Source organism: Mustela lutreola, chromosome 8, assembly GCF_030435805.1.
Source record: "Mustela lutreola isolate mMusLut2 chromosome 8, mMusLut2.pri, whole genome shotgun sequence".
In the NCBI taxonomy this organism is placed as follows: Eukaryota; Metazoa; Chordata; class Mammalia; order Carnivora; family Mustelidae; genus Mustela; species Mustela lutreola.
The window spans coordinates 42,317,860-42,339,522 of NC_081297.1; the positions used below are offsets into that span (position 1 = coordinate 42,317,860).

At 48.3% G+C, this 21,663-nt stretch overlaps 1 protein-coding gene and 1 long non-coding RNA gene across 42 annotated transcripts in view; one reads left to right on the forward strand and one right to left on the reverse strand.

Annotated features, from left to right (window-relative positions):
• Nucleotides 1–21,663, reverse strand: part of CACNA1C (calcium voltage-gated channel subunit alpha1 C) — a 744,856-nt gene that overhangs the window by 243,905 nt on the left and 479,288 nt on the right. For all 41 annotated transcript variants that reach the window (XM_059184363.1, XM_059184367.1, XM_059184359.1 and 38 more), the window contains exon 4: nucleotides 5,065–5,204. In XM_059184363.1, coding sequence (XP_059040346.1) covers nucleotides 5,065–5,204 — 140 coding nt within the window. The remainder of the gene's footprint in view (nucleotides 1–5,064; nucleotides 5,205–21,663) is intronic.
• Nucleotides 18,875–20,811, forward strand: LOC131838366 (uncharacterized). The gene is made up of 3 exons (XR_009356579.1): nucleotides 18,875–18,923; nucleotides 19,198–20,361; nucleotides 20,482–20,811. It is a non-coding gene; the product is annotated as an uncharacterized LOC131838366 (long non-coding RNA).

Sequence of the window (21,663 nt, forward strand, 5' to 3'; positions counted from 1 at the left end):
CCTTTAAAGACTCACCAAAGAAAGTGGAGGAGTGAATGGAGTAAGGTTGCCAGGTATCATCAAGGACATGTTTGAAGTTGGTGGTCACAGGTGTCAAGTGCAACCCATGAGCTCAGCTTTGCGTGTTTCTCTACCCCTTTCAGCAGCACAACTTCAGGTACCAGATTGATCTCCATCTAATTGGATTTGATTGGGGTTGGTGTTTTTCCAAATGAGTAAGGTCAGTGAAGAGGGAAAGTGGGAAGTTGACTGTACAGGCAAGTGAGAGATTGTGATGGGGCTGGGCATCTAAGCTGGTTAAAAGGAAGACTGGACACAATGGGCAGAGGAACAGAGAAAATGGGACAGGATGAACGGACTTTCAGAGTCAAAGTGCTAGAGGGGAAAGATGGCTTGTGGTGTTTCCAGAGCAGGGTGTTTCATTTGAGATTACGGGGGAGGGGACAGCTGTTAGTTATGGCAGGGATATTGGCTATAACTCCGGGAGTGGGCAGCTGAGACAGGATAGAGTCAGGATCCCTTGGCAGGGAGAAGATATCAATGAACCAAGAAGATACTGGAGGGGGCAGCAGGAATAGCAAGGTTGGAGAGAGTTGGGAGTGAGCCAAGAGCTCCTGTCTTCAAGGAATGAGGAGTCCCCAGAGGAATAGAGGAGATCCTATAGGGAGAAGCTGGTGTGAAAGGGTCTAATCACACACATCAGAACCAGAGGTGGCTAGGAAGGGCCACCAATCTGAAAGCAGAAATAAGAGAAGCGTAGGGACCTTCTCCTGACCTCTGGCAGTGGAACATGGCATTTGGGAGAGACTGCGATGGGGCAGACCCCTTGGGGGAGCCAGGAAGCTAAGTGAGTGGACAGACACGGAGCCGCGGGTCTAGGGCAGCACTTGGACCACTTGCTCTGGAAATGGAGTTTTGCCGGAGTTCAGCAACACCCATCATTCCCATAGTGCTGCTGTTGATTGCCATTTTCTTGCTAGGGTTGAATCATTGAGACAAACCGCACAGCTTGTGAGCTGAAAACGAGTATCTGGTCCCTTACAGAAAATGTCTGCTGACCCCTGAATGGGCAGCGGCCTGCAGGGAGCAGAAGGCACAGTGGGAAGGTTTCAGAGGGATGACAAGGGAGAGGGGACACAGGACGCAAAGAACCATCTGGGCATGGGAGCCTGGAATCTTGGGCTCTTGCAGGAACCAAGAAAAATAGGGGAAAGGACACATGGGGCAATTTCTGTCTTTTGTATTAGAGATGACTCCCAGTTCACTGTCAGCAGAGTGTGTGCTGGGCTGTGGCTGGCGGTCACGGGGGAAGCACATGTTTCAGAACTCGGGCCCCACACCTGACATGTACTCGGGGCCAGAGCAATTTCGTTCTTGAAGAATAGGCTTGAACTCCTGAAATGACTCACGCCCAGGGAACTGGATCTGGAAACAGGGGGTGCTGCAGCTGGGGGCTTAGCTTGGCAGAAAATCAAATCCAGTCAGGGCCCAGCAAGGAGGGGGTTGGTCTAGATGAAGAATTTCCAAACTGGGCTCCTTGGAACTGCTCAGGGACTTCTTGGGCAGCGAGGCCAGAGATAAGTGGCTAGAATAGAGTGGCTTTCGTGGCTCTCTGAATAAGGCTTTGCTTGAACAAATGGGTTCTGTAGATAAAAGAAGTTTGACAACTCTGACATCTAAAGCCTTTCTCAGCCCTGTGATTTTTTTCAGCTCAGCTTGTCAGTTTGTTAGTGTCGTGTGTTAGCTGGTGATGCCTTGAACCCCAGGCGGAATTGCCAGGATGGGGGAAATGGGCTTCTCTCTCTGCAGAGAAATGTTCTTTCCGCTGAAGACTGTATCACTGGAATCTTAGAAAATGAAGAGTAGTTTGCAAGTTTGTCAAACAACATTCCAAATCCAAACCAGATTTGGTTCCTAGTATTTCCTGAAAGAAAGCAATATGCTTATTAGGGTACAAGATGTTCAGAAAATATTATTTATTTAAGGGAACAGAGGTTAGACAGATTTCTTCTCTTTCCCCTACCTCAACTTGACGCAGACATTTTATTAAGTGTTTGACTCTAATTTTTGAAAGGGTAGAAAATTCAGGAAGAGCTCTAGGAGGTGTTCTTGGCTTATAGAGTTGGTGTGTTTCTCCTCGATTAGAGACTGTAAAGTCAAACCCACTGCTTTGTGGTTTACATATCCCTAAGGGCTGGGTTCTGATGTGGATGCTTGGCAGGGGAATTCTTCAGGAGTTGTGTCCGGCAGTTCCTTACCTGGACTTAGAGCTTTTAAAAAGAGGACACTCTAGAGGGCCCAGCGGATCAGAAAGGCGGGGCCAATATACTGGGAGAGAGATAGTAGCAAAGCCCTCCTGGCTGGAGGAGACTGTCTCAGGCAGGGGGATCCAGTGAGGACCCCCAGGTCCCTGGGTTGGGCTGGGGAGGGGTAGCTCACAGAGGGCTCTAAAGTCCTCCACACTTTCATTCAGTAGTCTCCTCTCCCCACTGTAGCAAGGGGACTCTTCCACTTCAGGCAGGAAACGTGACAGGTCTGTGGGAGTTAGGCAATGCCTCTTGTCACGGGCCCCCTGCATGGCAATGCAGAAAGGAGAGAGCAGCTCTAGGCCTGGCACTCAGGCAGCAGGCAGGCAAACCCAGCTCTCCCAGGGCAAAGACAGATCCCCTCTGACTGCAGGAGGGCCTAAGAAACCTTCCCCTAAGTGGCTGCTGAGGAGGAGCCCGGGAGAGAAGATATTTCCTAGGAGACATAAGGAAAGCATTAAGATATCCATTTCATATGATTTAAAAGGGAGGCATAGCTGTAGAGAGGAGGTTGAGCTACACTCTGTGTGTGTGTGTGTGTGTGTGTGTGTGTGTGTGTGTGTGTGCGCGCGCACGCGCGAGCGTGTGATTTTTCAAGTTAAAAGAATGGGCCAAGATTGCAGCTAGACAGAGAGCCCTTGGAGGAGAGAACTAGGTGTCAAATATGTCCGTGTGTGATAGTAATGGGGGAGAAGCCCAGAGGGTCATGGTGAGCCACAACCTAAGCAACCTCTATCATTGTAACCTCTGGGGTTTAAACAGCCAACTTGGCGCATCTCTGGGAAGAGGACCAAATCTGGATGCCTTTCTTCATCAGCCTCATGGCCTAGATCCCAGGAAGTTGTGACTGAAATCCAGGTTGACCTCACAAAGGCTGCCCTCTGTGGTTACTGTGAGGGGCAGCAGGGCGAGGGATAAAGCAAGGTTCAAGCAAGCAGAAGATGCCATGTGTGTGTCCACACAACAAGGCATCTAGCTCTTTCCCTCAAGCGCAGGTTTGAGCTCTGCCCTGTGCTTCTGGGTTCAACCTCCTAGGCTGTAGAGAAGGCCCTGGAGGGGGCAGAGCACAGTAGGCAGTGAACTCTAACTCCTTCCATAAACATGAGCTTCTCTGCCAAAAAAAATTAGTCCCTGTAGGCACCCTTATCTCTCCATCAATCTCATTCCTGGGGCTCTTTTCTAGACTTGTGGGAAGGGTTCCCCAGAGCCTGAGGCTGTGAGAAAGACACTGAATTCGAAAGGCTTCAGGGGTATGTGGAACAAGACACCTTAAATGCCTTTGCCATGGTTTAGGGAGTTAATTCAAAGCATTTGTTCTGTTATTCTTTGTTTATCCTGGCGAGAACAGAAGTAGCAAGATGTCTTTGAGCTGCATCCTTGCTCCCAGGCTTCTGGAGCCTGATCTATACCTGGCAAATAATCCAGTAACTTTCATGCTTCTCACGACACCCAAATATCCTTGGTGTTAAGGTGGCCAAAGTGTGTCATTCATTGGCTGTGCAAAAATAAAAGACAACGAAAAAACCCCTAAGACAGTTCCAAACAACCCTAATAAGTCATCCAGATGGCGAGAGGCAAGGAAAGAACTTCTCAATGGTCTGGATTTGCTCTTGTTATTTCCCGCAGGAAAGACCAGACACTCTCAGGAGATGACGAGCAGTGAGCACTCTGGAGGAGTCCAGAAGGACCCGTGTGTTCACTGGGAAGGCACGAACGGTGCCCGCCAAAAATAGGTTCCTGGGACATGAGCCCAGTGACACATTGACCTTGACACTGAAGTCTGTTAGAACTCTGCAGGAGTAAAAAACGCCAGGCGGCCACCACGTGACCATTCTCGGGGCTCAGAGAAATGCCAAATGAGCTCCCAGAAGCCTCAGCTTGTTCTCGAAGGAGAACCTGCTGTAAGATGCCCTCCCTTCACAAAATAGAGGAGTGGCTGGAACTTTAGCAACTGTGTCTTAATGAACTACATTTCACATAGCACGTGCATAGATAATTCATAGAGGATCTTTTTGTAAAGTCACTAATTCCTACATAAGGAGATCATCACTTCTGAATTTTATTATTTACATTCCTTTTTTTTTTTTTTCTTAGAGCATATATTGACCTTGCTTTATCTTATGCTACAGTGGAACAGCATGTTTGGGGAAAGGTGTGTTTGGTTCTACTTAGGCCACCCATGACTTGGCCCTTCATAGTTCTCTGTCATCTTCCCACATACCTATCTCAAGCAGCCTGTTTCCTGGGGTCCCAGAGGAGGCCCCAGTGTACAGAGAAGATCAGGCATCCATGGCACCTTCTCTGCCAGCTTTGCCACCACCCCTATGCCCATGGGCTGCTTGCCAGGCCAGCTGGACGAACCCTGCTCAGGAACCCAGCAGGGAAACTGGTTTGAAGAGTGGTCAGGCCAGATGTGGTTGGAGATAGGATAAAAGACCTTAAGCAGAGAAATCTCCTCTGTTATAGAGAGGATCCTGAGCTCCATAAAAGCACTCAGATCCCACTCTATGTGTGTGTGTGTGTGTGTGAATGCACACACGTGAGCGTGTGAGTGAGGGAGATTTTCCTATGTAAGAGGTCTTTTCCCTTTGGAGAAAGTCTGAATTCAAAGTGACTAATGGATCCTCTCATCTTGCCTGGTGCCCATTGCCATGATGACCAAATAAAAAGAGATACAAATAACAGAAGGAAATGGAGGCACATGTTGGTGGATGGTGAGGGGTGAGGGGAGGGAAGAGAGAAAGGTAGTGATACTTACCCTACAACCACAATTATAAAATCTAGTAAATTCCAACCATTGCGGAGGTAAGCGTTGGGGTGAAAGAGAAGTCCATAGGCTATTACTTTTAAAAATGCTTCCACAGTAAAAATTATGAGAAAGAGATATTCCACTCGTTCCTAGGAAACAAAAATAGAAGGGAGAGAAAAATAAAGTCAATGAGATCGGGGATCTGGAAAGTTCTGAACCAGCAGATCTCCCAAGCAGGTGGAGGAGAGTGCTGCCCACTCTGTGGTAGGATCTAGGGGGGCACTGGGTGGGACCCCCAAGCCAGATTACCAATGCCACAGTCTGCTCTAAACTTAGAGCTCCAATTCATCGGGCATTAAGTGTTTCTTCAGTCTTCAAATGTCCCATTATAATGCAAATATTTGGGTGATGGAAAATTACACATTTTGGAGAAATATCTTATTTAATCAGTGAATGTTTCATTGCACCTTCTCAGAAGAGAATTCATAATGTCTTGATCTAGAGGGAAATGATGCCAAGACAGATAAGAATAGTGCTCAGAAAGGAGGGGACAGAACCATGGGATAAATGTACCTACTGCCACCTTGAGGTAACAACCTGAAGATAAAAAAACCATCTTGGGTTCTCCAAAATGAGAGACCAGAAACACAGCCGCAAAGAAGTTGGGACCTTGAAAATTTTCTAACAGCAGCTAAAACACAGGCAATCTGCTCATATACCCTGACCCTAAACTTGAAGTCTCTCTCTCTTTCTTGAGAAAATAAGAACCTTTGTCCAAAGACAGAGACAGCTGAGAAAATCAGCATTTCCAGGATGGAGGCAGGCACTGGGGTGGGGCAGTGAAGAGAAAAGACTCATCTCTTTTCTCAAGGGGTGGGAGGTAGTGTTTTTCCTCTCTCTACCACCTTGAAGAATGCTTTGCATTTAAGGATGAAGCTCCTGTCCCTGGGAGCTCACACTTAACAGGACAAACTCATTGGCTCAATTAGAGCGAGCCGACTCTGTGTGCTGATTCACTGGCTTCCCTCACCACTAATTGCTTTCTCCCATAACCTTGTTCCCAGTGCGGTGCCTTAATGACCCCCACCAGGGGAAGGCTGCCTGGATGCCTTCACGCTCCACTGCTCGGCTCTGCAGGAGCCTTAGCCCATCTCTCACTGGAGCCACAAAACACTGGCCCACATGGCATTCAGCCACATATCCTCCAAGCAGGACAGGCCCAGTCACAGACCCCAAGGAGACAGTAGACTCAGAACTCCTAGATCTATCTTCCCATTGTCTGTTGGGTCAGATGGAGCTAATTGAAGACCTCTAGGTCTCACCCATATGTGGAGAGGGGGCATCACCTGGGAAGTCAGATGCCCTCCTGCTGGGAAGGTGCTCTAAGAGCAGGGCCATTGGAGCCTAATGGGTAGCTCTGTGGGGGGAGGCTAGGCCACACATGTACCTGTGTGCCTAGCCAATCTTTTTGATTTGCTAGACTTGGAAGGAGTGCTAGCTTCACTGTGCCCAGCTCAGGGTGAAGCAGTTTGAGGATACAGAGTTTAAAAATGCAGAATTCTGGACCCTCCCCTGATCTACAGAGGCAGATCTCCTGTCTGTGGAGCCTGGATGATTCCAGGTTTTCCAGAGGCATCCTGAAGTTTAAGAACCACGGGCCCATGTGCTGATGAAGGCCCTGAGCAGGCAGAAGGTGTGGGAAGGGAATGGAGAGGCCGGCATTAATCTGCACCTTAGGGGCAGGATGGTCTCTTACTCACTACCCATTACAGGGATGGGGAGGGGGAGCATGACCTTGGAACAAGTAACAGTATGTGGGAGCCTCTGGTCTTTTAATATGAGGTGATGTTGGGTTAAAGTGGGTTGATTAGGTTGATGATGGGTTAAACTCCTTCAGGACGGGGTTGAAAGGGAGAACATGGAAAGTGTGTGTGTGTGTGTGTGTGTGTGTGTGTGTGTGTGTGTGCGCGTGTGTGTGTAGAGCTTCAGGTAATGCAGGCATCTGATCAGCTAGAGTGAAAGCTATTATGGGGCTGGAGAGGTGGGTAGGAAAAAGATGACCAGGGGCTTTAGGGCTTCCCTCAGAGGCTTGGATTCTATCCTGAGCGATAGTGAATGTTGGAGTTAGATGTGTACTATCATCTGGCATTGGCCTAGAGGGTGAGGATGGTGATGGGGTTGGAGGGAGTTGGGGGGTGACCCATGCAGAGACCAGGGAGGCTTGAGCCAAGGTAGACAGAGGGTCTAGTGAGATCTAGGTGGGTTTGAGAGATAGAAAGAAGGTAATGTGGTTTCTGGTTGAATGGAGGGGTTGGAGGAAGAAACAGCAAAGAAGGGCACTGCTCCCCTGCCTGAGTTTCCTAACTTGGGTCACTCTGGATGGCCATGCCTCTTGCTGCAGCACAGAGAGACATCAGTTCTGGACTTGCTGAGTTAAAGCATTTATGGGACATTTGCGGGGCTCCTGGTGATCAGACATAAGGAGTCAAGGGGAGGAGGGCTGAATGGGGTTGCCCCAGGAGAGTGTGCAGACTGAAGAGATGAGAGATGAGGCTGGAATCCCTTTCCATGGTAGGCAATCTCATCCCCTGAAAGTGTTTTCACCTTATGGGAATATACCTCCTTGGCAGAACTTACAGGATCCTGCTTAAAGCACTTGGGTTGGAGAGACAGAAAGAATCTTAGAGGGTATCTAATTAACGACCTTACTTGAAAATCCAGGATGCTGGTAAGATACCAAGGTCAGAGAAGTATATGCAGAAGATGGGAAAGCAGGTTTTCTGACCCTGGGTCCAAAGGTCCATTCATCTCATCTTGCCTTCCTGGGTGCAGGGGAATGTTTCTCACTGGTCCCTGCTTATCCCCAGAGACACAACTAGGTCAGAGTCCTCATCCTAAGTTGTTTAGGGATCCGAGATAGAACTGAGTAAGAAGGGGTCTAGACAAAGAATCCTGAGACACCAGGCAGGTGTCTGTTGCTGCTGAGTGCGCGCGTGCTGATGGCTCTATTCAATTTGTTCTGACTTCAGGGGGATGAGTGCTCTTGAAGTTAATCCCCGCCCCAAACCCAAGAGAAAAACAAACGAAAATGTAAGCAAGTGAAACAGCTTGGTTGATCCTTTCAAAACATATGTTGTATTGCCACAGAAACACCTAAGGGCAAAAATGAATGGAGTGGAGAAATGCAAAAGTTTGTCCAAGACCTTTCTCTTGATGTGCTGATGTCTTACGCCTCTGGCCTGTGACTACACACTGCTTCATAGCTCTCCTCCTGCCTGAGTTCTGAGGCCAGAGCTGTGCACCCTCTTGAAATATGAGGCGCCACAGAGCTCTTTGAGAATGCAGAATGTTCAGCCTGTGAAAAGGGGGTAACTTTTTTTTTTTCTGTGATTTTGGGAACTCAGGAATTTTGGAAGTCAACCAAGAAAGACTAAGGTTCCCATTCCTACTGTTCTGTGTTAAAGTTGGACAGGGTTAAGGAGGCATAAAAAAAAAAAACCAAAAAACAAAAAAAAAAAAACAAAGGAGGCATGAAAACCTGCAGATGAGAGGAAGATCAAGGCTGGAATGGTAATACACCATAATGGAGTCCCAGGGCTCCCAGAAGACCCCCTTCCCAAATCAAGAGTGAAGCCCTACCACCCTGGGGCAGGTATGATGACTTTAGCCTTTCAGACACTCCTATCTTCCTTCCTTCCTAACCATGGCTGTTTCCCCTTACTGCTGCCTTTCCATGTTCATCTTCTTCACCCTTCCCTTCCTCTCTCCCTGCTCATTTCTCAGCACTACCGCTGGCAGCTGGCACCCATGGCAACACCCATGTCTCAAATATTTAGAAAAATTCAGTGGAAAGAGCCTCGCATTCCAGGAACCATGATATCAATCTTCTAAACACTTGTGGAACTAATAGACACTGATGAGAACAGTGTTTATTTTATTTTTCCTTTATCTCTTCATGTACATGTATCTTATCTTTCCTTCTATAGGAGAGAGTCTCAATTATCTTTTGATGGTAATAATCTTGATTCTGGTACCACTGGCTGTGTGTCTTTGGTCAAGTCACTTGACTTCTCTGGGTCTGTCTCCTAGCTACGCATTAAAAAAATGCAATGCTGCAGAGAGCCCTGGGCTTCCACAGCGCTGCTCTGGGAGCAGTTACAGGTTAGGGAAGGCTGAGAAAGTGGGCCTTTCCTCATTGAACCCCCTGCTGTCTTGAACAGAGCAGCACCATTCCAACCCACATACTAAGTTGTCCAAAGATCCTAACACAGTTCAAAAGAGCCCAGGGAACCAGTACAATGGGGTGAGGACAGAGACAACTCGAGAAAAAGAAGTCCCCATCTCTGAATAGCCTAGAGGACTTTTATTGGATTTACAATGCTGGTTCCTGCAGAAGATTTTATTTTGTTTGCCTCTTTATTTGTTTTTCTGGGAACTTTGAACACCAATTCCAAAGTGGCAGATGATTTCCAAAGTCTTTGCAAAATTCTGTGGTGAATGAGGATGCCAAACCCTGGTATGTGTGTGGTTCTGCCTGAGGTAGAGTCGGATTCCAAGACACAGACAGGAACAAAGAGTTCCTCTCCTCATTTCTCTGAGGATCACTATAAACACAAATAGATTTTATAATATAAAGGTCCTTCAGTAGGGACATCATTCATATTTGTGCTTCGGGAGAACACCGACTCCTGATGACAGAAGCCATGTCCAGGTAGAGCTCTTCAGACAAGGACAACCATGGAGAGCCTGCTATGTCAAAGCACATGTGCATGTTTCTGCATGCACGCACGCACACACACGTGGCACAGCTGGTGATGCCCACCATCTGGGTTGAACACTATACAGCTTAGACCTGCCAAATAACAGGGCAAGGTGTGAGAATTCATACCAAAAGAGCTTGCGTGTGTGTAGTCACTTAAATTTATGCAAGTGTATTTATTGGAGCTGCCAAGATTTCTGCACCAGACAGAATTGATGAGAAGCCCAGTCATACAATTCCATCTCAGTACAAGGTGCAAAGACAAGAGACACAATAATAATGTGTCAAACAGCACCTTGTATGCCAGATTGTTTCATAATTTAAGTATCATTCAACCTAACCTCTAAAACAGCCTCCTGCCTATCTCTAATGAAGGGAGATGAAGAAACTTGAGTACCTAAGTTCCTACTCTCCAGCTCTGCTCTCGGCCCTTCACTCCTTCATTCAGTTAGACACGTTTCCTGAGATTGTGTTCTGTCCCATAGCACTTGCTGTGTTGCATGTGTCTCTCAGGACACTGAGGGACTTGGCAGAATGAGAAGTTGGAAGGACCTCCTACAAGGACACACAACCCAAGCTCTTCCTTTGATAGAAGTAAGAGGACTTGTCCAAGGTCACACATCCACCCCATAGGTGAGTACTTGTGTTTCCCAATGGCTGGTCCGGTGCTGTTCCTGCAGCGATCTCTTGCCTGTGGGCTGACTGAGATCCTGGATTACTGTGCCCATTGGGGGATGCTGGGCAATGAAGGGCCACCTATGTAGAGTGGCTGGAAAGGAGGGCAGGAGGGATCCCCAAATCTTCCTCTCTTCTAGGGTCTCTCCTGGTGCCTGTAATTCATCCATTAAGAAGCCTTTCTTCCAGGGTGCCTGGGTGGCTCAGTGGGTTAAGCCGCTGCCTTCGGCTCAGGTCATGATCTCAGAGTCCTGGGATCGAGTCCCGCATCGGGCTCTCTGCTCAGCAGGGAGCCTGCTTCCTCCTCTCTCTCTCTGCCTGCCTCTCTGCCTACTTGTGATCTCTCTCTGTTAAATAAATAAATAAAATCTTTAAAAAAAAAAAAAAAAGAAGCCTTTCTTCCATCAGTGGATGAAGAATATTCACCCAATGGAATATTAGGTGGCCATAAAAAGGAATGAAGGTCTGATAGACTATGACAGGTATGAGCTTTGAAAACATGACGCTAATCAAATGTTGTAAGATTTTACTTATATGAGAAGTCTAGGATGGGCAAATTCACAGAGACAGAAAGTAGAGGAGAGGCTATGAGAAAGGGGAAGGAGGGAGGAACTATTTCAGGGCATGACAAACTTTGGAAATAGAACATGGTGATGGATGCACAACACCTGGAGTAGAATTAGTGGCCCTGAAGTGTGCACTTAGAAATGGTTAGGATGGCAAATTTTATTTTATACAGAGTTTACCACAGTGGAAAAAAAAAGAGAAGCATTTGGATGTTAAAGGTTTTCCTTAGAGGTCTCCTGTCCAAGTACACGATGACATGTTCAGTCCTATATCAGGTCCCAGGAACTAACTCATCAGCAAGTAGATAGCGTAATCTTCTGTGATACCCTGGACAGACGCCTGGACAGATGCCTAGACAGAGATGCCTGGGACACCTGGATGGGGATGAAGGGGGCTGGGAAGGGATACAGGAGACCCCTGGAGACGAACGCTTTAGTCTCACAATTTTTTGAGGGTAGGCCCTTCCCAAGGGCCTCGTTTAGAAGGTATCTGGTGGTTCAAATGGTCTGGCCTTAAGACTTGAGATTTCTAGAGAATAAAGAGGAGACAGGACAAACCATTTAATAGCCTAAGAGTAAAGAAGCTTTGAAAAAAAAAAACATTTTACGTATTTAGTGAGGGCAAGGAGCAACTGAGGCTGAGTGATCTGAGAAGTATGCCAGGATCAGTGGTTTTAGAGTAGCTCAGTTTAAAAAAAACAAAAACTCTCCTCCAACTGGACTGTTTCTCCATGCTTAGCCATGATGCTAAGTTGAAGTGACTCATCCACTTACTAATTTCTCAAGTTCCCCTTTGGGGACCTTTGGAGACCCCTTTGGAGACAAGCTTTGCCTGGGCTGCCCCAGCCCAGTGGCACTGGCCTGAGATTCAATGAGTGCCGAGCAGGCCACGTCAGATGTAGAGGTACAGGCATGTTGGCTCCTCCTGGACCCTTCACTGGCCCTGTCTCTAAGACAACATCTCTGTCCCTCCCTGGGTCCCTCCCCAGCCCGGGTTCCTCAGTGTACACCCCCCTAGGTCAGAGACCAGCCTGCTTCCATTATTTATCTGGTGTCTAGCATGTGGTTAGTACAGAGGGAACTGTCAACCTTTGTCATGTGCTGCCTGCACCCCCCTCTTGGGGTGCCCAAATAACACGGGCCAGCCTCCTGCCCACAGCATGGGGTCCCTCCTGTTACCCTCCTTCACCTCAGGCTGTCATTTCCTTCTGAGGTGGCCCGTCCTTCACCGGGCAGCTCTGGCTGTCAGAATATGATCAGCCCCTTCCTCTCTAAGGAGTTCACTCTGGCTCAGGGATATTACCTTTTCTTTGGGGGTAATGGAGTGAAGAGGGTGACAGATATTACCAGTCAGGGCTGAATTACTCCTGGGGACAATGGGGCATTTGCTTAGTGACCTGTGGTCTAGAATGTAATTTCCCAAATGGAGGGAGTGTGCAGCGGTGGCCTCAAAACTCTCGTAAGTGCCTATCTTCTTTTGAAGAGTCACACCAGTACCTGGCCTGGGGAAACGGACCCTGTCTTTTCTGCCTGTCCCTACTGCCCATCTCCATCCAGGCCTCCATTACATTAAAACAGCTCCCTAAACGCTCCCATTGACATCTAGGCCGTGTTACTTCATAAACATCTCCAACAACTCCCCTCTCTACCTTAAAGTAGGATCAAGCCGCCTCAAGCCTGGCTCCTAGGCCTGTCACAGTCACCCCCCAACCTGTCCCTCCCCCCTCATCCTCAGCTACCACCCTGAGTCCCAGCCACATGGGTCTGACCATGCCCAAACCAGACCGGACGTTCTGGGCAATTCTCTTATGTCCTGGCAAGCCTCGCCCCTTTCTCTACCAGGCAGACTCCCTCTCAGATCCAAGCCAGCTCCAGCGTCATCACCTTGTGTGAACTTCTCCATTGTCACCTGCCTCCTCTGCCCCCAGAGAGCTGGAATTAGTCAGGCCCAGCCCCAGCTGTGGCACCCTTTCTTCAGATGATAGCACTCATCACAACGTGTGAGTTTTCTGTGTGTTTCTTCTCTCTAGGGGTAGGGGGTCTGCAGGGCAGGAACAAGTGTCTTTGTCACCTTTAGTAAAGAAGTGTCTTTAAATGAAAGGCAAAGTGGCAGAGGAGAGAGGGCTTTGGAGTCAGATGCATCAGATGCACCTGGGATCAAACTATTTCTCTATGACAAGTTAAATAATCTTCCAAAACTTTGGTTTCTTATCAGTAAAGTGGGAAGAGTGGTAATAATGTAATAATTGAGAACCAGGAACCAGAGTCATTGCTCCAATGGGAGCTGCTGTCATTATTGCCATCCCAGCACCTGCACACAGTAGGTATACTGCACACATTGGGGGGGGGGCGTCCCTGCCCCAGGGGACTTTGTGTATTCTCCCCGGAGGTCCTGGCTCTGCTTGTTCCCATGATAGCCTGCTGGGCGCTGGAGTCGTCAGTGGCACCAGCCCTGCTGCCTCTCCCTGGCTCTTCTCCTGCCCTGGCCTCAGAGCAGGTAGCACAACTCACTTCTCTGTCTCATCGGATCCTCTTGACTTCAACAAAAACTAGAGACTTAGTTCTCATACTGCCTTTGTATTATCAAGGCAACTTAACAATGAAACAAAACCAAACGTTCTCTGTATCCTGTTTGCTGGGTTCCATGTGTTCTAAATGGCCTTGCCTCACCTCCCTTGCTAGCCCTTAGAGCTATAGCAATGGGTTCCATTCTAGCTAAAGAAGCAGAGCTGTGAGATTTTCCCTTGTGTCTCTGGGAACTTCACAATCCTCTGCCTCTTGAAATGACTTATTTCAGTTATGGCAGACAGGGATGAATGATGACAGTCAGTGCTCTTCGGGAGTAGGGTACCCATGGATGTAGGGGGTGTGCTAACCTTGTCGTCATCACCACAGTGATAGCTCACTGGGTAGCACTTTACAGTTTAGAAGGCATTTTCTTATATGTTTTATTTATTTATTTGACAGAGAGAAATCACAAGTAGATGGAGAGGCAGGCAGAGAGAGAGAGGGAAGCAGGCTCTCTGCTGAGCAGAGAGTCCGATGCGGGACTCGATCCCAGGACTCTGAGATCATGACCTGAGCCGAAGGCAGCGGCTTAACCCACTGAGCCACCCAGGCGCCCCTTCTTATATGTTTTTATGTTAAGTCTAATGATCTCTTTGTGAAACAGGAAGCTTGGGTACTTTCTCTTTTTTCCCTTATTCCTCATATCACCATCGTCACCATCACCACCCTCATCATCATCACCACTGCCATCACCACCTCTACAGTGAGGACCGTCACCACTGCCACCACCATCATCACTCCATCACCACACGCACCATGATCACCACCATCACCAATACTACCTCTGCCACCTCCACCATCACCGTCATCACCACTGCCATCACCATAACCACCTGCACCCTGATTACCTTTACCACCTGTACCATCAATATTACCAACAGTATTATCATCACCATTTCCATCACCACCACTACCTGCACCATGATCACCTCACCACTATCATCACCATCACCACCTGCACCATCAGCACAGGGTGGGTACTTTCTCTTTTTTCCTTTATTCCTCATATCACCATCATCACCATCACCACCCTCATCATCATCACCACTGCCATCACCACCTCTACTGTGAGGAACATCACCACCTCCATCACCATCACCACTGCCACCACCATCATCACTCCATCACCACCTGCACCATGATCACCACCATCACCAATACCACCTCTGCCACCTCCACCATCACCATCATCACCATTGCCATCACCATAACCATCTGTACCCTGATTACCTTTACCACCTGTACCATCAATATTACCAACAGTATTATCATCACCATTGCCATCACCGCCACTACCTGCACCATGATCACCTCACCACTATCATCACTATCACCACCTGCACCATCAGCTTCACCACCACTATTGTCATCACCACTGCCATCACTGCTTCCACCATGAGTACCATCACCACGTCCACCACCATCATCACCACCTCCAGCATTATCATCATAACTGCCATCATCATCACCACCTGCACGATGATCAGCCTCACCACCACTACCTCTGCCACCTCCACCACCATCATCATCACCACAACCACCTTCACCATCATCATCATCATTTCCACCTCTACCATCAGTATTACCAACACTATTATCTCACTATTGCCATCACCATCACTACCATGTACCATGATCACCTGACCACCATCACCATCACTGTTGTCATCACCACTGCCATCACCACCCCTACCATGGACACCATCACCACCACCGCCACTACCACCACCATACTATTTCCTCCTCCTCCACCACAGCTGCCATTAACACCTGAGTCTGAGCCTGAATGCTTTAGTTATAATATTAATAGTAACTCTGCATGATGAATTAAAAATATTATCTCCATTTATATACATGAGGAAACTTATCAAAGAGATTTAGTAATTTTCCATAAAGTCCTGCATTTAGTAGGCAATAGAGCCAGGACTCTAAGTTTAATGACTTTATTTGCGGTTATAGTGATAGATGGACCCCACCACTCAGCCCTCAACCACCCCAGGGCCTATTTACTTGGCACCACTGTGAGACTAGAAGTGCATGGAGATTTGTTGGGGCTACACTTAATGACATTTGTTGAAACTCAGCAACGTGAAACAAGAGCTTGAGCTGCACAGCCTGCTTGACCCAGGGCACTCTGTATTCCCACTGACAGTGTGAAGACATGTGGCTGAAGATGCTGGCTAGAGTATGGACCCTTGCACTCTCTTCCGACTCCTAATCAAACCTGGTCACTACTTGTGAGGAGTACTGTGGCCAAAACCCAACCACTAATCTAACCCAATGGAGGCCAGTTTTTCTCCTCCATCCATTGGCTATGGAAGGGACATGTGACCCATCCCTGGCCAGTGTGACATGAAGGGAAATGATCTGGAATGCTGCTAGAAGATTCCTCATTGATTAAAAGAAGGAGAAAGACATACATTCAAAAAAGCACTATAATCTCTTCTTTAGCTGGACAGGCTCGTGTCTGTATGTGAAGCCGGAAACCATGGCAAACAACTGGGATCACAAGGACTACTAGTTGAGGACAAGAGTGACGTGCTGATGGTAGCAGAGAGAAAAGATGAAAAAAACTGGAGTCCTCGATAAAGTCATTGAACCAGCAAATTGATTTAACGAACTTTGGTGTCACCCTATCTTGAGACCTATTTTATGTGAGATAAAATTTCCTTATTGTAGAAATCATTTCAAGCTGAGTTTTCAAGTACTTGCCTCTGAAGATCCTCTTACTGATAGGCTCTATTTGCTGTCTACAAGTCACTCCTCTTTCAGACTCTTTATCCCACTGCCCTTCCATGCTTCCACCCCTTCTCAGCCTTTTGGTAACATTAGAGCTGAGCTTAGCCTCACCCAGCCGGGAGAGGCAAGAGCTCAAAACACTAAGACAAACGCTCCTCTGTCTCCTGGTTAGCTCTCAGCCTGTGCGTGCGATGCTTATTTCAGATTATAGTCTCAGACTAGATCTAGCCAGCTCAGCCCAAATCCCCATCAGAGGGTAGCCCACGTAGTTCTGTACTTAGCCTTGTTTCATTCAGCACAGGGCTGTTGAGACAAAGGATACGGCTGCGTGAGGCAGTAACATTAGTCCTGAAAGAGATGAGATAGAGAGGCACAGAGGATCCTCTTCAACATCCCAGCACCAGAAGCCTGGAGATAGAAGATGTGGATGCAGACCTGGCATTTCTCTCTCTAGTGTGCATTGTCCCCCCCTCAAAGGATAAAGAAATCTCTGAGGAAGGAACTTTCCAGAGCATCACTTTTATCATGCCATATCCCTCCTCAGGAACCTAAAGGGATTCCTTACTCCTAGCTGATTAGGCGCCAGCTTTTCTGCTTGAACTTTTCCCTTCCCACATATGTTACCTTGTCTTATCCCAACACCAACCACTCGAGTTAAGAAACGACTTTCCTACATGCCTAGTTCCATTCCAGCCTCCGTGGCTCCTAGCCTGGCATGTTCTTACTTCCTCTGGGCTCAAATGGATTCCTCCTCCCAGTAGAGAGTTCCTTTGACTTCTTGAGGGCTTTCAATCTCCTTTTTCTGTGGGCATTATAGCTTAGGGGCAGTCATTTGGAATTTTTACCTCTGGCTTTATGGCATGTTTTAAACATCCTTAGATTGTGGCAAGTGTCCTGGATGTCTTTTCCCCATCAGGAGTGTGAGTGCCCAGTTTCCCTCTGTCCCCTACTGTGCCTTATACAGGGCCAGGAACTGGAGGCTCAGAAATCCTTCCAGTGCTGAGTCCAAAGGACACCTAGAAGACATCGAGGTTGATTATGCAGTCCTGGCCTCTTTCACACAACTGCACTTTTTGCTTTGCAATGTGCTTTCACATCTTCCTCTTACCTGCTCCCCAGACAGCCCTGTGGGTCCGCAGGCCGTCTGTCACCCAGCCCTTGGTGCACAGCTCCTGGGGTAGAAAGGAGGGGCTCTCGTTCCCAGCAGCAGACTTACCCTCTGCCCCCATAAAGACACGTGGCATTGTCACTGTGAAGAACATATATAGAGGGGCCCACCCTGAAGGGCACAGAGACTAAGGACTGAGATTGTAAAAGGGTATCAGACTTCACCCTGTCCTCCTCGGGCTCACAGTCAAGCCAGAAGGCAGGAAGAATGTGCCTGATAGGGAGGAATTCTATCATAGGGTCACATTTACTACCTGCTGCATGACTCCTGCAGGTAGGAAGCAAATTAAGAAGCAGATTAAGAACTTGGAGAAAAGTCGGATTTTCCAGGGCTGGAGGTGAGCATATTTGGTGTGAGCTGGTCCTGAGTGCTGAGCCTGGGTGCAGTGAGGTGATTTCCATATGGGAAGTGTAAATTCCCACAGAGACACAGGAGAAGACCGTTTTTGCTAGAGAGTTTGCACTGTGGGAGACAAGGTTGGAGAGACAGTTAGGGTCTAAATTAAAGCAGGTCTCAAGTGACAGGAGAGAGTTTATACTCCATATGAGGGGGCTGTCCCTGGGATGTAAGGTCCATGGAATTAAAGGTCTGTGGTGACTTGGACTGATGATGATTTGTGATCAAGGGGTGATGTGTGCCGAGATACGTTTTACATAGACAAATATGGAAAGCAGTCCCCAGACAGACTAGACTGAAGTCGGGAGACCCTGCAATAGTCCAGGAAGGAGGTGACAACAACCTGAGCCAGAGAAAAATAGAGCAGTGGGACTGGAAAGGCAGCGACAGGTTCAGGAAACACTAGGACTGCAGTGGACTGCAAGGAGACCATCGTGCATGATGACCTCAAACTTCGAATTCAGAATGATGGGAAGAGCGAGGGTCATGAGTGGAGTCCCGAACAGGAGCTGGCTGGGGCTAGTAATGTAACTTGGGCGTGCCACCCAAGCTCTCTGTGCTGGGGTGTCTTTTTCTACTGAATGGGAAGTCTGGCCAGATAAACTGCACTCCCCTTCCTGCCGCGGCTTGGAGGCCACCCAGCATAATGGAAATTCCATGGCACCAGCAAATCTCGAGTTTAAATTTCAGATCTCCCACAAGGATTGCACCTTAGCCAAACTGTTTAAATGTCACATGAGTCCACTTTCTTAGCTATAAAATGGAGATAGTATCTTCCTATCAAGACTCTTTAAGGACTGAGGGGAAAATGTGCACTAGCATGTTAAATAGGAAATACTTATGAAAGGTCCTCCCTGTGCCTATCCCTCCCCCACCCACCGTGGTTCTAGAATCCCATGGTATCTGAGATGTCACATAGACATGACAAGGAGAAGCAATAACATCCAAGTGAAAATGCGAGCAGGGCCTCGGAGACGATGCTGGGTCAGAGTTGAAGGTATGGGTTCGAGAAACCATGTGGGTACATAAAGCTGTGATAGTTACACACAGTCCCTGGTCAAAGAACAGGGCGAAGTGGATGGTAACAGAGGTGAAAGGTTCAGGAAGGGGATGCTGGCAAGGGGGCAGCACAGACAGGCGTTGATCAAGACCAGCATCATTTTGGCCATGTTCACGTGTGTTTAGTATTGTTTACTTACTACTTCTGCTTGAATCAACTGGCTTTTTTCATACCGACATTTAGGAAGGCAAATTTTTTTTTTTTTAACTAGAAATATCGATGCTACCATCGAAGCTGACAGTAAAAAGAACTACTAAAGGGTTTAACCATGTACTACCTAAAATCATCTTACATGCCAGCCAGGACACATGCCACATTTAAGGAAACACTGTGTTCGAGAACTGTCCCTTGAAAGGATTGGACTGACTCCATGTGGCTTCAGAAGAGAAGACTCATCTCTTCAGAAGAGAAGACTCATCATAAGACTCACGTCCTTGTGGGACGTGACAAGGAGGCTGATTTTGTCTCCTAAGAGAACTCAGTAGAGCTGGTATTCTCCAGTGGGAAGGGTTGTGTTGGGGCAGGTCACCTGCAGGTGTGCCTTCAGGGTCAAAGCCTCACCCATCTCTTCCAAGGTCCCTCTGATGACTAATGGTACTTAATACCATGAGGTGCCCTCACGTCCATGAATGAGAAGGAAGCAAAGGAAGCGAGTGAATGAACGGAAGCATGGGTGGGTGAGGGACGCGTGGAGGTAGAGAAGGGCTATCTTTCATGCAGGCACGGGTCCAAGGGAAGCACAGTGCTTCTGCTGTCTTGCCTAGGCCCCTCTCCGTACCATGCACCTGGGCTTGCCTGGGCCTGAGGCTTCCCTGGCTCTCATAGCCCCACAAGTGCATCACCCCAAGGGGACCAGCTCTGCCTGTGTGTCCGCCAGATTTTCTGTCTCAGCATCTCAGCATTTCCTGTGCTGAGACAGGCAAGTGGCACGCTCAATCCAGGCTCCTTACAAACCGACGGGCAAGGGCATGAATGCCTACCAGCGGCAGCTCAGCCACACTTCCCGTATGGTGCAGAGATATTAGCATGGACATCAGTTTTGGGGAACAAGATCCATACTATGGCAGCCAGTGCAGCTGCTGGGCAACCAGATCCAGATCCTCCCTGCCCAAGTGGACTCAGGCTCCTGTCCCAAAGGGAATACTCCCCTCACCCAGCCTCTGTTTCTGCTTTTTTTTTTTTTTTTTTTTTTTTTTTTTGCCCCCTTTATGCTCTGGTTCCTTCCTGGTGGCTGGCCCAGAAGGCTTGGGAGGATCATCAAGCTTTGTGGTGTGCAGAACGCATCTGAGCAGAAAACATCAGGCTGGAGGGAACCTGGAAGCTTCCGGGTCCTACTGCCTTCTTGTCCAAATCAGGACAGTAAGGCACAAAGAGGGTAAGGACTTGCCCAAAGCCACGAAGTTGTGTCATACAGACAACAGGGTAATAGCCCCCATTTGCACGATTTTTTTTTTTTTTAAAAGCTCATTGCACCTCTGCCCTTCCTGATCTCCAGCATCTACACTCCACTGCACTTCCGAAAGGACTGGACAGCGGTGGGAGGAGCACGTGCGGGGAATCTCCTGCCCTGTGCTGGGGTGAACTGTGAGCATGCCCTCGTTCCCCCATCAGATTACGGTGCTGGAGGTCAGGGCCTAGGCTGCCTCTGTGTATCAGCCTGCCCAAACCAAGGGCAGAATTTTGATTGCGGAGCAATAAGGCCTTGACCTGACCACCATGATTCCTGCGCACATCGCTTTACCTTCTGGGCCTTGGTCTCTTCAGCTGTCATACGGAATGATAAAATCTACCTCACGGGGATGTGGCGGATTGAAAATAAAAACACATAAATATTTATTAAGGCCTTTTGTAGTTGTCGAAGTGCTGTACCGGTATGACTAGAAATAGATGAGTATTTACTAGAAAAAGGAGCCAAACAGAAACAACAATGACCTAACATGTGAAGAAGCCCTGGGTTCTCACGGAAGACTGGAGTGGCCCCAGGAGGGGATCAAGCACGGGCTCTGTGAGGGGTCCTGGAGTGGGGCTGCCTCCCCACTCTCGTGTGGACACTCACCTCTGGCTTCCCTTGGATGTCTGATAGCCTCAGATACTTGCTCCCCATGGTACAGACTGCAGGGTCATGGGTGAGAGTCACAGACTCATAGGGCAGAAACCGAACCCCACAACACTGGAGCCCCTTCCCTGGGTGGCTAGGGCAGGTCTTCTGGGTCGGCCATCAGGATCCTGCAGACTCTGATGACACCCGGGGCCATGGAAGGTCCCAGACAGCAATGATGCAAAGCTATGGTCTCTGCCCTCGCTCTGTGGGTGCCGTCTGTGGGTTCACCCCTGATGTCTGTGCCTGTCTCCCTGAGGACCACATGCCTCTCCAAGGGGGTTCGCTTGCTTCTCCTCCAACTTGTGCTGGGCTTCTCAAGCATGAACTCTTCCCAGAAACAGGCTGATGCCTCTACCAAAGGCAGAACTGATTTAAAAAGTGTTTCCTGCAAATTGCAAACAGTCATAATTTTGGCTTTTGGGGGGTATCTCCTTTCCCTTATAAAAACGGGTCTGTTCTCCTTGCTGATCAATTCAATGATCATGATATAAACCAGAGAGCTAAACCAGGGACATGCCTGGAGAGGGGAGTTGTGGCAACAGTGATTCATGGTCTGCTCCTTTGGGGACCTCTGCA